General features: G+C 35.4%; 2 protein-coding genes across 8 annotated transcripts in view; one reads left to right on the forward strand and one right to left on the reverse strand.

Moving 5' to 3' along the window:
• LOC113120497 (protein EFR3 homolog B-like) overlaps window positions 1–4,904 on the forward strand; it is a 30,019-nt gene extending 25,115 nt beyond the window's left edge. For all 6 annotated transcript variants that reach the window (XM_026290343.1, XM_026290347.1, XM_026290345.1 and 3 more), the window contains 12 exons: window positions 49–100; window positions 190–362; window positions 680–755; window positions 890–1,051; window positions 1,317–1,448; window positions 1,546–1,613; window positions 2,070–2,197; window positions 2,591–2,682; window positions 2,956–3,004; window positions 3,139–3,245; window positions 3,371–3,420; window positions 3,505–4,904. In XM_026290343.1, coding sequence (XP_026146128.1) covers window positions 49–100; window positions 190–362; window positions 680–755; window positions 890–1,051; window positions 1,317–1,448; window positions 1,546–1,613; window positions 2,070–2,197; window positions 2,591–2,682; window positions 2,956–3,004; window positions 3,139–3,245; window positions 3,371–3,420; window positions 3,505–3,610 — 1,195 coding nt within the window. In that variant the 3' untranslated portion in view covers window positions 3,611–4,904. The remainder of the gene's footprint in view (window positions 1–48; window positions 101–189; window positions 363–679; window positions 756–889; window positions 1,052–1,316; window positions 1,449–1,545; window positions 1,614–2,069; window positions 2,198–2,590; window positions 2,683–2,955; window positions 3,005–3,138; window positions 3,246–3,370; window positions 3,421–3,504) is intronic.
• A 5,687-nt stretch (window positions 4,905–10,591) lies between these two features.
• Window positions 10,592–14,236, reverse strand: LOC113120524 (pro-opiomelanocortin-1-like). Of its 2 annotated transcripts, none has more exons than XM_026290394.1 (3): window positions 14,112–14,236; window positions 12,283–12,402; window positions 10,592–11,434 (listed from the first exon to the last, which is right to left on the reverse strand). In XM_026290394.1, exons 1-3 carry the CDS (start codon window positions 14,184–14,186, stop codon window positions 10,910–10,912), a joined length of 720 nt encoding a protein of 239 aa, XP_026146179.1. In that variant the 5' UTR covers window positions 14,187–14,236; the 3' UTR covers window positions 10,592–10,909. The 2 variants fall into 2 exon arrangements, with proteins under 2 accessions (XP_026146179.1, XP_026146178.1); XM_026290393.1 differs by having other exon boundaries at window positions 10,592–11,437.
• Between the last annotated feature and the right edge of the window lie 427 nt (window positions 14,237–14,663).

Consider the following 14,663-nt stretch of genomic DNA (forward strand, 5'->3'; position numbering starts at 1 on the left):
GAAATTTATGAGGTGAACATACTGTATTTAATTCTGTCTTTACTGCAGGCCTGAGGGCAACCGAATGATCCAAATCATGCTGTTGAAGTCCTTGAGACAGGTAAAATCTCTACCAGCTTTATGTCATATGAAAGAGAATTGCATCAAAACACAGATTTGTAAAGATCCTGTTTCTCCCTTTATTTTTAGGTCACATGTGGTTTCCAGACAACCAACATGCTGACAGCTCTTCCCAACTCTTTTCTGGACCCACTGCTGTCGTTTGCTCTGCTAGAGGATGCAGAAATTCGACTGTTGGTGCTGGAAATACTGGTCAGCCTTATCGATCGTCATGACAACCTCCCTAAGTTCTTCACCATCAGGTTAGTATCTTTATTGGATTTACACCAATATATATGAAATATGAAACTTTTAAAGATGTAAGTAATAAAATAAAATGGATATAACAAAGACCAAGCAGGTGGGGAAAAAGTAGAATTAACCAACTCTCATAACCTTCCACTATCTCATCAAAGCCTAGTGGATAAAACCAAGCCCTGCTCTACATTAATTAAATATTCAGTTTTTGAATTAGATGTGTCATAAAAAAGGTAAATGCAGGTCATTTGACTGTCAATAAGAAAACCACAGTTCCTCTTCCCACAATAAACTGAGCTGTTTTGCTTATTTTCCCATGCAGTATCATCTCTGATATCTCTGTGCTTAAACTCAAAGTGGACAAGTGCTCACGTCAAGACAACCTCTTCATGAAAAAGGTACAACAACCCTCTAATCATCGCTCAACTTCCTGCTTTTATCATTGTGATTTGAAGCCAGTGCTTCTGTTGGGTCTGCATGAGAGAATGCATGCATGTCCAGTGTGTTGACAGTGATATCTCTCTGTTTTTAGCATGCCCAGCACCTGTATAGACACATCTATCTGTGCAGTAAGGAACAGAGCAGCGTGCAGCCTCACTTTGAGAAGCTCTACTCACTCCTGGCACTCGTCAGCATGGAGCTGGCCAACGAAGAGGTGGTGGTGGACCTGATCCGTGTGGCGCTCGCTCTACAGGTGTGCCTTCATTGTGTTTGCGCTTTTAAAATCCCCCTGTAATCTAATTTTAGGTTTTGTGGTTTTCATTATGAATATGAGGTTATGTAATAGTATTGTAGAATTCACAATATGTAGTCTCAAATCCTAGAAAACTTTTGTGATCTGATAGAAACATAAATTCTGACAAGGCAGCGCTTGAGGTTACTGAAATCTGTTATCTCCTTCTGTTTCAACATGGTTTAGCGGTGATGTATTTCCGTATTTGTGCTCATCTTCTGTCCAGGACTTGGCTCTGAGCAGTGAGGAGATGTTACCGGTGTATAACCGCTGTGCTGTTCATGCTCTGTCCTCTGCTTACCTCAATCTCATCAGTCAGCTCACCACAGTGCCAGCGTTCTGCCAGCACGTTCATGAGGTCAGTGCCACTCCGGAGTCTCTCGGTCACTAACAGTTTTTGGCAACTGTATTGAATAAAATGTTTAGATGGATAAAGCATACAAACCTTTTTGCAGGTGATTGAAATGAGACAAAAAGAAAGTCCTTACCTGTTACCCGAGGATGTCTTCATTGAAAACCCAAAGTAAGACGAACAGAGTCATCTGAGTTGTTTTATTTAATGTGATATATTATGTTCAATATTATTCAGAAAGGACGCATTAAATTGAACATAAGTGACGATAAAGATATTTATAACTTTTTAAAAGATTTATATTTCAAATTAATGCTATTCATCTATCATGCTTATTCAATTCATCAAAGAATCCAGAAAAAATATCACAGTTTCCACAAAAATATTTTAAGCAGGATAACGGTTTTTAGTTTTATAAGAAATGTCTCTTGAGTAACAAATCAGCATATTAGAATGATTTCTGAAGGGTCATGTGACTCTGAAGACTGGAGGAATGGCTGCTTAAAATTCAGCTTTGCCATCCTTGTCCATGCCATATTCATACTATTTTTTTTTTATTAATTAATTTCGCAATATTATAATTATGATTTGCTATCGTAAATTGCCGATCCTCTGTTGTTTTCCCAGGATTCCTAAGACACTGGAGAATCTGGAAGGAGATTTGTTGTTCCAACAGGCCAAGATAACTGAGGTTCTTGGAGGAAGCGGCTACAACACTGAGCGACTAGCTACACCTTATGTCCCACAGTTCACAGGTGCATAGATGAGCATTTGGCACCACATCATATACCATGGAAAATGTCAATGAAAAAAAGATTTTCTTTGGTCTCAGTTGTGCTAAATTATCATACACCAATCAAATCCCAGTGGATAACTGTTCTTCATCGTTTCCTGCTGAATATTCTTTTTCACTTGATAACATCATATGGCACACTCCTAATGTGTTATGTGTGCCTTTCTTGTTGTTTCCCGGAAACAATGCAGTTCTTGTTGTAGATCAGCAGCTACTCGAGCTGTAGCCAGTGCAATCAAGGCATTTCCATTGCAGATTAACTGATTAGCTTTAGTCTAAAGTCGTTTCTGCTTATTATCCGACTGACAGAGATGGATCACATAAACAGTTGATTAATTCCACCCTCTTCCCTTAGATGAGGACCGGCTGTCCAAAAGAAAGAGCGTTGGAGAAACAATATCTCTGCAGGTGGAGGTAGAGTCCAGAAACAGTCCAGAGAAAGAAGAGGTAAAGAAAACATGAAAAAATACAATCCTTGCAACTCACATTTGGTGTGTTTACATTTTAAAGACATTACAATATTGTTTACTGGTGAAGAGAAACATTTTATTACAGCACTTGGTTTAAAGATGTATAAAATATATGTGTATTTACATTTGATTATAGATTTTGTATATATTAGAATGTTATAATAATATATTTAGAGTAGGTTTATTTTATACTTTCATGGATGTCCCCACAGTAAGGTTTTTATCTGATGTTTGTTTTTTTCCCCTACAGAGAACACCAGCTGAAGAAATCACATTCGAAACACTAAAAAACGCCATCGGTAGGTTGATTTAATGAGAATTGAATTTTTTCTAAATCATCCCCGAAGGTATTTCCAGACTTCCAACATCGTTATTGCTTCATTAACTTCTCTGTTAGCTGAATGGTATGTGTGTGTGTGTGTGTATTCTCCAGTGGATAGTGTAGGCGTGGAGGAACAGGAGAAGGAACGCAGGAGACAGGTGGTTGAGAAGTTCCAGAAGGCCCCCTTTGAGGAAATAGCTGCCCACTGTGGTGCCAGAGTAAGTTAACTTGCAGCACTTTTCCTTTTATTTCATGAAAATGTAGGCTGTTGTTGTCTTCTCCCACACTGATCAGCTCAATATTGTGATTAAGGGCTAATACTTGTTCTTCTGTTTCCTCCCAGGCTACAATGCTGCAGAGCAAACTTAATCAAATCTTTGAAATCACGATCAGGTAGGTTGCAGCACGGCTCATTTCAAACGTCAGCCGTCTCTTTGTGCTGATAAATCTTATCTTTTCACTCTTTCTGGCTTGCAGGCCTCCTCCCAGTCCATCTGGAACCATCACATCAAGTTACGGCCAAACCCAGAGTCGCTCTGTCCCCGTTTATGAGATGAAGTTCCCGGACTTGTGCGTTTACTAGTGCAGCTCAACTCAGGATTCAGAAACCTTCAGTAGCAGCCAGAGGTCCAGAGAGCTGGAGGGTTTTAAGTATTAAATTATATTTTGATGTTTTGTAATACAGGAAAACTAAGAGGTCAGCCCTCCTCTATACTAGAAACCTCATCGCTGTATTGTCCCCTGTTCCCCTGTCTACAAGCTGACTATTAATGAAAGGATTTTGAACATTTGGATTCCTGATTTAGGATCAGTACACATTCAGTTTTCCCTGTTTTCAAATATTTTCCACATATTGGTTGATACCCTGCACTTCTATAATAAAATCAGCTAAAATAAATATGTATTTGCAGCAAAAAAATCCAGCTGAACTGAGGTGAAAGACCTGAGCATACCTTGGTCATATTTATAATTAAAAGCAAAAGAAAGAAATAATATATTTTGAATAAACAAAACTTACCAAGCTTCAGAACCATTAAGATTTTTAACATTGTGACATTATTTTCATGATAATCAAACATAAAAATAGTTGAACTGTAAATGATTTACACATTAGGAATTATGTCTTTAATTATGCTTATTGTAATGCTGATTTCAATTAAAATGATTGCATTAGTTATTTATCGTAATATAATAAAACTACAGGAATTGCACAATTTGTACAGTACAAAGTACAAAATTAAATTAAATTAATTAAAAAACGTATTACAGTATTAAGACTGATGATATTTTTTAATTGTCATAAAAATAATGTGATAATGTAAAAAAAATTAATGCTCATAAATTGGTTTCTATTTTAATTTGATAATATTTCTGTTAGCTTCACCTTTATTCTTTTTAAAGTGGAGTTTCATAGGTCTATAGTGAGAAAAAGGGGAAACTGTCATCTCATACATTTTGACAAATCAAACAAATGACCTTTCTACCTAAGTGCAATCAGTATCAGAGAGGCTCAGTAGTTGCACAAAATGTCTCTCAAATGATTTTCACTTGGTGCTAATTTCTGTTCCTAGTAGTTTGAGCCTTTAGTAAATGAACTTTTTATTGGTAGTTTATGCATCTGCAGATATCTGGCGTTCAGATCACTGGAGGTGATGTCTGTCTTCTGCTTGTGTTATATTGTAAGAACAGTAGTTTCTAAGGAGCTCCAGTGCTGAAGGAACTATTTAATTAGAACTCTTTTATTTATCTAACCATACTCATTTGCTTAGCATCTGTAGCCTGCTACGTTGTGCTTATTTTTGAGTGCTTCCACACTCAAATTCCACTTTTAATTATTTTTTTGTAAGCTGAAGTATAATTTTTTATTATGTATATAAGGTTGCATACAAGATAAATATATATATATATATATATATATATATATATATATATATATATATATATATATATATGTATATGTATGTGTGTGTATATATGTACACACAGACACACACACACAAGTAAATAAATGTTTATTTGTTTTAGATTGCTCTGGTTTAGCTCAGTGTGCATGTTTGTGCATTTTCCCAAGAAGAACTAAGCAGCATGATCTCTCCATTTTGAAAGTGTTTGCAAAACTCATAATGGCAGATTTGTTTTTGTGATTGACTGCTAGCTTCAGGGTTCAGAAACAAATGAAGAAAAAACAGTCCGTCAGGAACGCCAGCATTGTCATTCATCACACTCCTGGTCAAACTATTTTTTTTAAGTTCCAGCTGTGTCTTCTGAATTACATGATGCTCTACAAATATTCCAGATCATGCAGAGACCGATATTTCGGTTGCACTTTATTTTACAGTACGTTTACTAACATGTACTTATAGTGTACTTACAGTGTATTTATCTAAGAAAGTTCTGGTAATACAAGGTAACTACATGGGTTAGGGTTAGGGTTAGGGGTAGGTTCAGGGTTAGTACCTAGTTATTACATAGTTATTGTAATTACTATAATAAGTACATAGTATGTACATGAGGAACAGGACTGTAAAATAAAGTGCTACAGATATTTCAGTGCTGATCTGTGTGTCTAAAGACAGTTGAATATTTTAAGGGTAATATACAGCCGGTGGTTTATTTTACAGTTTTGACCACCTGACTGTACATTATCCTGCTTAGTACACCAAATAAATAAATATATGAGCATAACACTTTATTCTTATGTTGAAATTATTCATCTTATTTGTCGATTAGCTTACTTGTGTTATAGTTCATTATAAAATAGAAAACAGTCTGCACATAGCAACAAGGCAAGCAGTGCAACAATATTACAATATTAATTTATATATTATTTTCCAAGTAATAATAAATCCCAAGTTATTTTTTGTTTGGACTAGTTAGCTTTTATTTAACAAGTCTTCCACTATTTTAATGTCTGGCTCATCCGGTTCATTGTTCTTTTCAGATAAAAAACTTACTCAAGAATACTCAAGAACCTATTTTAGAGTCCTGTTAATAAATAAAGTATAAAAAAATGCTTATGTTCGGCCAACATGTTGTGTGCATTTAGTCCCATTTTTTTGTGTGGAGTGTTTTTGTATGGCTGTGGATTTTAACAGTGCCATGAACTGAACTGCTGTGCTTTTTATGTCATCAGTTGGTGACTGCATACAGTATATGTTTTAAGTGTTGCTTTACATGTTTTTTAAGATCATATAACAGGAGGCCAAGTATGACAGCAGATTAAATAAATATTAATTTGTATTTCACAGACTGATCATAGATATTATAGCGATCCAAGGAAAATGACCAGATACCTAAGCTGTAAATGCTATAATGCCTGTAGTCACTAGTGTCTTTATCACAGTAGTAGACCATTGCTGTTCTCAGTATGATTAGTATTAAATGCATTTGTTATTTAAATCTAATTAATTCCCTTGAAATGAATCTGAAGTATAGCTCTTGCCCCGGTAATATGACTGATATAGATGCTCAGTAGTTCTGTAAATGCATCTCACATTTCTTCAGCATTGTAGTTCAGTAATGAATTTAATGTTTTGCAGGAATTAGTTTCATTAATTTCTGGGCTGTGAGTGACATGTCAAAGTTAGTAATGAATTATAATCTCTCTGCAATTCAAGTGTCATTTGAGCTGGAGTCTTGAAATGGAGAGCTCTGTTCATGTGTAGCATTGATGAAATATCAGTCACAGTGTCTCCATTTCTTTTTCTAAGTTATGTTCTGTCTTGATGAAAGTTTTCCCCATGAATTGTTTGTGGTTAAACTGCAAATAGACAATAAAACATTTTTGATACAACACAGTGTGCACGTTTGATATGTTTGGCACAAAACTCTAAAAGCTTCGAAACGGGACAGTTTTTAGACTGTTTTTAATGTTTAAAGTTAGGGGTGCTGAAACAATCTAGAGGACAATTTTGTTGATCAAAGGTTTCGTTTAGCAGAAATGGTCTTGGAAGTGTTTAATGAGAATTTTTGAGCTTGTAACGAGATCTTTGACCTTCTTTTGATTGCAAAATCTCCACTGTTTTTTTTTTTTTTTTCAGGAAAAAAGCACAAATAAGCAAAAGTCTATTTGCTGTCTCATTTGTTTTATATATATATATATATATATATATACAGTATTGTTCAAAATAATAGCAGTACAATGTGACTAACCAGAATAATCAAGGTTTTTCGTATATTTTTTTATTGCTACGTGGCAAACAAGTTACCAGTAGGTTCAGTAGATTCTCAGAAAACAAATGAGACCCAGCATTCATGATATGCACGCTCTTAAGGCTGTGCAATTGGGCAATTAGTTGAATTAGTTGAAAGGGGTGTGTTCAAAAAAATAGCAGTGTGGCATTCAATCACTGAGGTCATCAATTTTGTGAAGAAACAGGTGTGAATCAGGTGGCCCCTATTTAAGGATGAAGCCAACACTTGTTGAACATGCATTTGAAAGCTAAAGAAAATGGGTCGTTCAAGACATTGTTCAGAAGAACAGCGTACTTTGATTAAAAAGTTGATTAGAGAAGGGAAAACCTATAAAGAGGTGCAAAAAATGATAGGCTGTTCAGCTAAAATGATCTCCAATGCCTTAAAATGGAGAGCAAAACCAGAGAGACGTGGAAGAAAACGGAAGACAACCATCAAAATGGATAGAAGAATAACCAGAATGGCAAAGGCTCAGCCAATGATCACCTCCAGGATGATCAAAGACAGTCTGGAGTTACCTGTAAGTACTGTGACAGTTAGAAGACGTCTGTGTGAAGCTAATCTATTTTCAAGAATCCCCCGCAAAGTCCCTCTGTTAAAAAAAAGGCATGTGCAGAAGAGGTTACAATTTGCCAAAGAACACATCAACTGGCCTAAAGAGAAATGGAGGAACATTTTGTGGACTGATGAGAGTAAAATTGTTCTTTTTGGGTCCAAGGGCCACAGGCAGTTTGTGAGACGACCCCCAAACTCTGAATTCAAGCCACAGTACACAGTGAAGACAGTGAAGCATGGAGGTGCAAGCATCATGATATGGGCATGTTTCTCCTACTATGGTGTTGGGCCTATTTATCGCATACCAGGGATCATGGATCAGTTTGCATATGTTAAAATACTTGAAGAGGTCATGTTGCCCTATGCTGAAGAGGACATGCCCTTGAAATGGTTGTTTCAACAAGACAATGACCCAAAACACACTAGTAAACGGGCAAAGTCTTGGTTCCAAACCAACAAAATTAATGTTATGGAGTGGCCAGCCCAATCTCCAGACCTTAATCCAATTGAGAACTTGTGGGGTGATATCAAAAATGCTGTTTCTGAAGCAAAACCAAGAAATGTGAATGAATCGTGGAATGTTGTTAAAGAATCATGGAGTGGAATAACAGCTGAGAGGTGCCACAAGTTGGTTGACTCCATGCCACACAGATGTCAAGCAGTTTTAAAAAACTGTGGTCATACAACTAAATATTAGTTTAGTGATTCACAGGATTGCTAAATCCCAGAAAAAAAAAATGTTTGTACAAAATAGTTTTGAGTTTGTACAGTCAAAGGTAGACACTGCTATTTTTTTGAACACACCCCTTTCAACTAATTGCCCAATTGCACAGCCTTAAGAGCGTGCATATCATGAATGCTGGGTCTTGTTTGTTTTCTGACAATCTACTGAACCTACTGGTAACTTGTTTGCCACGTAGCAATAAAAAATATACTAAAAACCTTGATTATTCTGGTTAGTCACATTGTACTGCTATTATTTTGAACAATACTGTATATATATATATATATATATATATATATATATATATATATATATATATGGGGTGTAACGATACGCGTATTCGTATTGAACCGTTCGGTACGACGCTTTCGGTTCGGTACGCGGTACGCATTATGTATACCGAACGGTTCGTTGGAGTAATTAATTATATTTGAAAAAAAAAAAAAAAAGAGAGAGAAAGAAATATAATGATATGCGTTCAACAAGGTAGCCCAATAACCCAAACAACGTAACAGGCAACGCCCCTGACACTCCCGAAGAAGAAAAAAACACCATCTTATATGTTTATGTTAGGCTACTCAGCAGGCGCTCGCTCACTCAGTACGCGCTGAAGGCTCGTTGCAAAATAGCCAATGCGTTTAACAGACTAGAAATGAGAAGATCCTCCAATAACCAACAGGTCTGGTGTTTGGGTGCACTTTGGATTCCCTTTAAGCTATAATGGTGATGGCAAGAGAGTGGTGGATAAATAAACAACGGTATGTCGCATCTGCAACATGACAGGGTACACCAGCGGGATTACAAAAAAAAAAAAAAAAAAACAGCGGGAATATCTGGGATATATGCGTCAGTACTATCTGGGAAAAGACGAAAAAAAGGAGAAACATGCACGCAGCAAACTATCCCTGCAGCATTTAGACACTATAGCTTACAGGGAATCCAACCCAAACACCAGACCTGTTGGTTATTTTAGGATCTTATATTTCTGGTCTGTTAAATGCATTAGACATTTTGCAACGAGCCTTCAGCGCGTGCTGAGTGAGCGAGCGCCTTAGGGGCCGTTCACATATCGTGCCTAAAAACGCATGGAAAACGCTAAGCGCGTCTTTCTCCTGAGGCGTCTGTCTTTGCTAAGCAACAATGACGTGCTCTCTCCATGAGACGCGGAAATTTCAGCGAAGGATAAATGGATTTGCAGCTCTAAAAATCGCTTGCAGTAGCTCTGCTACTGAATTTATTTCAAAATTGCAATCCATATACAACTATGATCAGCTGATCCTTCATCTTGGCTGAGCTCTCAACGTTGTTACGGGAAAGGATGAAGCTGATTGGTTGGTTCTTGTCACATGACCCGCGGTGCGCTTGCGGCATTCTGAAAAGTTGAGATGTTTTTACATTTTGCTGTATCTAAAACGTATCGAACCGAACCGTGACATCAGTGTATCGTATCGAACCGAACCGTGAATTTTGTGAACCGTTACACCCCTAATATATATATGTATGTGCGTGTGTGTGTGTGTGTGTGTACATACATAAATGTATATATTAATGTATATGTATGTGTGTGTTTTTTTTGTGTGTGTTTTTTTCTCTTAATTTAAATTGCATTTATTGAAACTAAATCTTGCATTTTTTGAATACTCCAGTTAATTTTGCTGGTCTTTGGTATAAATGATACCAAAAGCCAAAAATGACTTTATGCTATGGCCAATATTATGTTAGACATCAAAATGTCATAATATGCAGTAAAAATTAAAGACAGTTTATTTTTTTTCTTCTGTTAAAAGAAGATATTTTGAGGAATGTTGGTAACCAAACAGATGATGGTAGTCACCAATTTTCATACAATGACCATAGTATAATTTTTTTATAGAAGACAATGGTTAACATTGTTCGTGTTCAGCTGAAAAAAAGAAACTTGTACGAATTTGGAAATTTAAATAATGTCAGAATTCTCACTTTTGTGTGAACTTTTATCGGCTTCCAGCATGAATCAATTCAGATCAGTCCACAAACTGGACTCAACATCCAAACACAAAAATCCACAGCAGACAACATTGCAAATTCATTTTAATGTATTTCATGTACAGTATATTACAGTAAAACTGTCTCAGGTAAACAAATACCTGGCATTTCTGAATATCTTTACTTCTTAAATCCCAGAGGTGATAGTTATTGTGTCGAGTATATAAATTAATTATAAATGTCAAGTAATGTGCCTTTCATAGTCATGTGATATATCCTGAATTTAATATATTAGTGACTCTTTTGTTTATTTTTTCCTGCATCGGACAATGTTTCATATCCTGTCTTTTTGGTTCTGCCAGTTTTTTTTTTTTTTTTAATTAAGGTTGCATGTTACACATTTAAATGTTTTGACATCAAATATTCTGTCCATTCTCTCCTCTCTTAATCTCTGAACTGCTGTGCGTCTTTAACAAAGACGTTTCGTATGAGCATGAGCAGGGGCTTATGGGATTGATCTGAATACGGCCTCATGAAGCCTCCGTCGCGCTTGTCAGGTGGAGCGTTCCAGCGGAAATGGGTCATGCGATACTTTCCTTTGCTCTTTGCATTGTTCCTCTGCTGGACGTCCAGCATGCCGTTCTGCCCTCGCTCCACGCGCACGCTTTCCTCCGACTCCTCGGGCTCCTCCTCCAGGGCGCCGCTGGTGAACACTTTGACGGGTCGGCGTTTGCGGCCCATGGGTTTGCCCCAGCGGAAGTGCTCCATGGAGTAAGACCTCCTCTCGTCGTTGTGAGGGGCTTCTCCAGTAGCGTCTCTGAGCTCCGTTGAATCAGGAGACAGAGCCGATAAGAGCAAACCCAAACTCAGGCTCTCTTCCTCAACCTCTTCTTCACTGTTCTGCTGTTCAGATGAAGAAAGTCTCCTGTCATTGGAGGATTCTTGTGCTGGTCTGCACTGCCTGATACACTGCTGTACAGTCAGGACAGAGAACGAGAGAGGAACTTTCATTAACAACCGTTATCACATTGTATCTTTTATTTTGTTTATGGTGTAGCCTATTCATTACACCATAACTGAGTGAATCTCATAACAAATGTCATAATAAACAAAATAAAAAATTGTATTTTAATATTGAAATATTTGTATATTTGTGGTATTAATGTACATTAATGTACTTTAATGTAATGTAATTTTTTTTAACAATTTATTATTTTTATTAAATTTACTTAATTATCTTAGGAAATAATGTCTTAATGCTACTAAAAATATTTCATTTTTTCCCTTTTCCTTTTTTTCTTTTTCTTATTTAATTACTTTTTAATTTGATTTTATTGTCATCACATTATTGTTAGGTTTGTGGTCTGTTTGATTGCTAATTACATATGACTGCAAAGACAAAACGCTATAATAACTTACTACCATTCAAACGTTTGAGGTAAATTGTTTTATGAAATTAATACAACAAGGATGCATTAAATTGCTAAAATTGACAGGAAATACATTTATAGTGTTAAAAATATTTAGAAATGCTTTTCTTTTAAACTTTCTATTCATCATAGATCCCTAAAAAATAATTCTATCACAGTTTCCACTAAAATATTAAGCAGCACAACAGTTGTCAACACAATGTTTCTTAAACACCAAATCAGTATATAATAATAATATTTTTTTTTTTTTTTTGAAGGATTGTGTGTCTATCTATCTATAGAGACTTCTTTCAGCCGACTTCAAACTTTTGAATGATATTGTGCATGAGTTTAATCTTTAATATTATCTCTTAAGTCATGTTATCAATGCCTTAAAATGAATCTTACCAGTTTTTGTTCATTAGTTTTAAGGCCCATGCAGTCTATCAGATCCAAGCAGCGGCCGTCGACATACGGACTGTGAAAACACAAGACTGCTGCAGCCAAAAGCCAGGAAGGACAGAGCATCTGAAAACAAGACACAAGACCAGATCAGCTGTTCCGTCCCTCAGGTATCATTCGTGTGACTCAGAATGGAAAGCTGAAAAGAAAACGGCTGATACTGAGCTATATATAAAGCCAAGGACGAGTTTTATTGCTCAGGTATTTGATTTGATTTGATTGTGCTGAATGGATCTGTCCTCACACAATGACGGCGTGTGGGCAGGTCATGTACGGTAACGAGAAACGGATGTCTCTTCAAAAAGCTTCTTTATATTAGAGCACGTATAGTTAATCCTTCTGTAATTGATGACTTTGACTATTCAGGATGCTTAAAAGAATGAAGGCAAGTGAACTTTGAGACTTTAATCTACTCTCTTCATTCCTCCGTACGTGACCTTTTATGGTTTTTCTGATGATGTCATGACACACACAGATCTGTGAGCTCCATTAATATCGCAGCATGACGTCAGCTGCAGGGTTGCGTCAGCGATGAAAGGAAAAACGCTGAAATAAATCGGCTGCAGTTCACAGACTCCAGTCTTGCAGGTTTGAGACTCAGTAAGATTCTCCATGAAAGTCCACAACATTTTTTTTTTTTTTGTTATGGATGATGATGATGACTCAGTAACTCAGAATTAGTCAAAAGTCTCTGATGATCCTGTTAGATATTACACCATTTCACAGGGGAAAATTCATATATTATTCTTTAGAAATCAGACCAAGAGGATCAAGCTGTAGAAATATATATTTCAATTTTTGTTTGATGATTTCACCATGATTATGAATATCAAATTAATAATATTTGTAATATAATAATAATAATAATAAATTATTATTCCCCCAGTATTTAATCTAGGATAATGCACATTATAAATGAACCGTAGATAAACATGCATTTAAATATGAGAAAATATATATAAAATATTTATTTTTAAATACAAAATGTTTTATTTTGAATTCAACTTTTTTGATTTAAGCATTAAAAAATAGTACATAATATGAATAATTGTATTTTAAATTTAAATACAACATATGTATATTGGATAATTTAAAATAATATATAATAAATATTATTAATAATAAAAATAAAAATCTGGATTTATAATTTCACATATAACAGTTGTTAGATCAGATTTTTTAGATCCTTTTCAAGTTAATTGTATAATTTTATCTGAATAACTTTTATTTATAAGTTTAAAAATACAAGTGTTAATGTTTTGTTTAAAATGCAACAAAAATTATTAATTAATTAAAAATAAAATTAATTAAAAATGTAAAAAATCTGTATTAATAATCATCATCATTGAAATCTATTATTTAAATTATTGATTAATTTAAATAATAGATAATGAATAAAAAGTATTTATTTCAATGTAATTTAGTGAGGAAATTTATAAAGCTATAGCTTTGCTTACCATAAAATGTATAGTTATAATACATATAATATAATACTAATGAAGTTGTTTCCAATAAAATAATTTATTTAAAATAAATTTCAAGCTAATCGATATCTATAGTTTTTATCTAATTCTGTTGAATTTAGTTAAGTTGAATTCTGAGTCATGCATGCCATTTAATTAACTTTATAATGTTTAATTTTAACATTTGCATTGTTTTATATATATAATTGACACATTTGTGACACTGCTCATAAGAGGCTTTATAAGCAGATACAGTACTAACCAGTGATTCAATATTTCAAATGCAAAATGATTCCAATTTTATATTCTTACCTTTCTGAATTTATAGATGATTTCCATGGTTCTGAATCTCCTCTTTTGACTCTTCTTTGAGTCTCCAGCTCTCATCAAGCTCACCTTCACTGCTCTGGGTTTGCACTTTTTTTCCTGGCTTGTGTGAATGGATCTCTCTCTCTCTCTCTTTCTCTTGTTCTCTCTTATTTTCTGAATGAGCTCTGCTCTCTTATATACTCACAGGTGCATGGCAACCCCTCAAGGCTGGAAGATGATCAGGTGGGTCTCTGCTGTGCTGTGGTGGGGAGGGGTGGATACACTGGGGAAATTACTAATAACAAAAAAACATTCATACTTTTTGGTCATCTTCACACCTCTGTTTTCGACACATTAAAACATGCACAGGACGCAGCAGGTGAATTATAGATCGGATGCTGCGGTTCTGTTACTCGTCATTTGAGACACCTGGAAACTAAAAAAACTCAAATTAACTCAGGAAATTGAGGTGGAATGACGTGATTTCTCATCACATATTCCCTGTCAATTAGAACCGCATACAAGCGGCGTGCAAATCGATCAGACTGACCAGAT

The sequence above is a fragment of the Carassius auratus genome, chromosome 20 (assembly GCF_003368295.1).
Source record: "Carassius auratus strain Wakin chromosome 20, ASM336829v1, whole genome shotgun sequence".
NCBI classification, from domain to species: Eukaryota; Metazoa; Chordata; class Actinopteri; order Cypriniformes; family Cyprinidae; genus Carassius; species Carassius auratus.

Excerpts from the sequence above, each read along its gene's own strand:
- LOC113120524 (XM_026290393.1), bottom strand. The coding sequence starts at position 14,186 with ATGAGAGCTGGAGACTCAAAGAAGAGTCAAAAGAGGAGATTCAGAACC. Across the intron at positions 12,403-14,111 it reads TCATCTATAAATTCAGAAAG|ATGCTCTGTCCTTCCTGGCT; the intron begins GTAAGAATATAA and ends TCTTGTTTTCAG. Across the intron at positions 11,438-12,282 it reads AAACTAATGAACAAAAACTG|CAGTGTATCAGGCAGTGCAG; the intron begins GTAAGATTCATT and ends CTGACTGTACAG.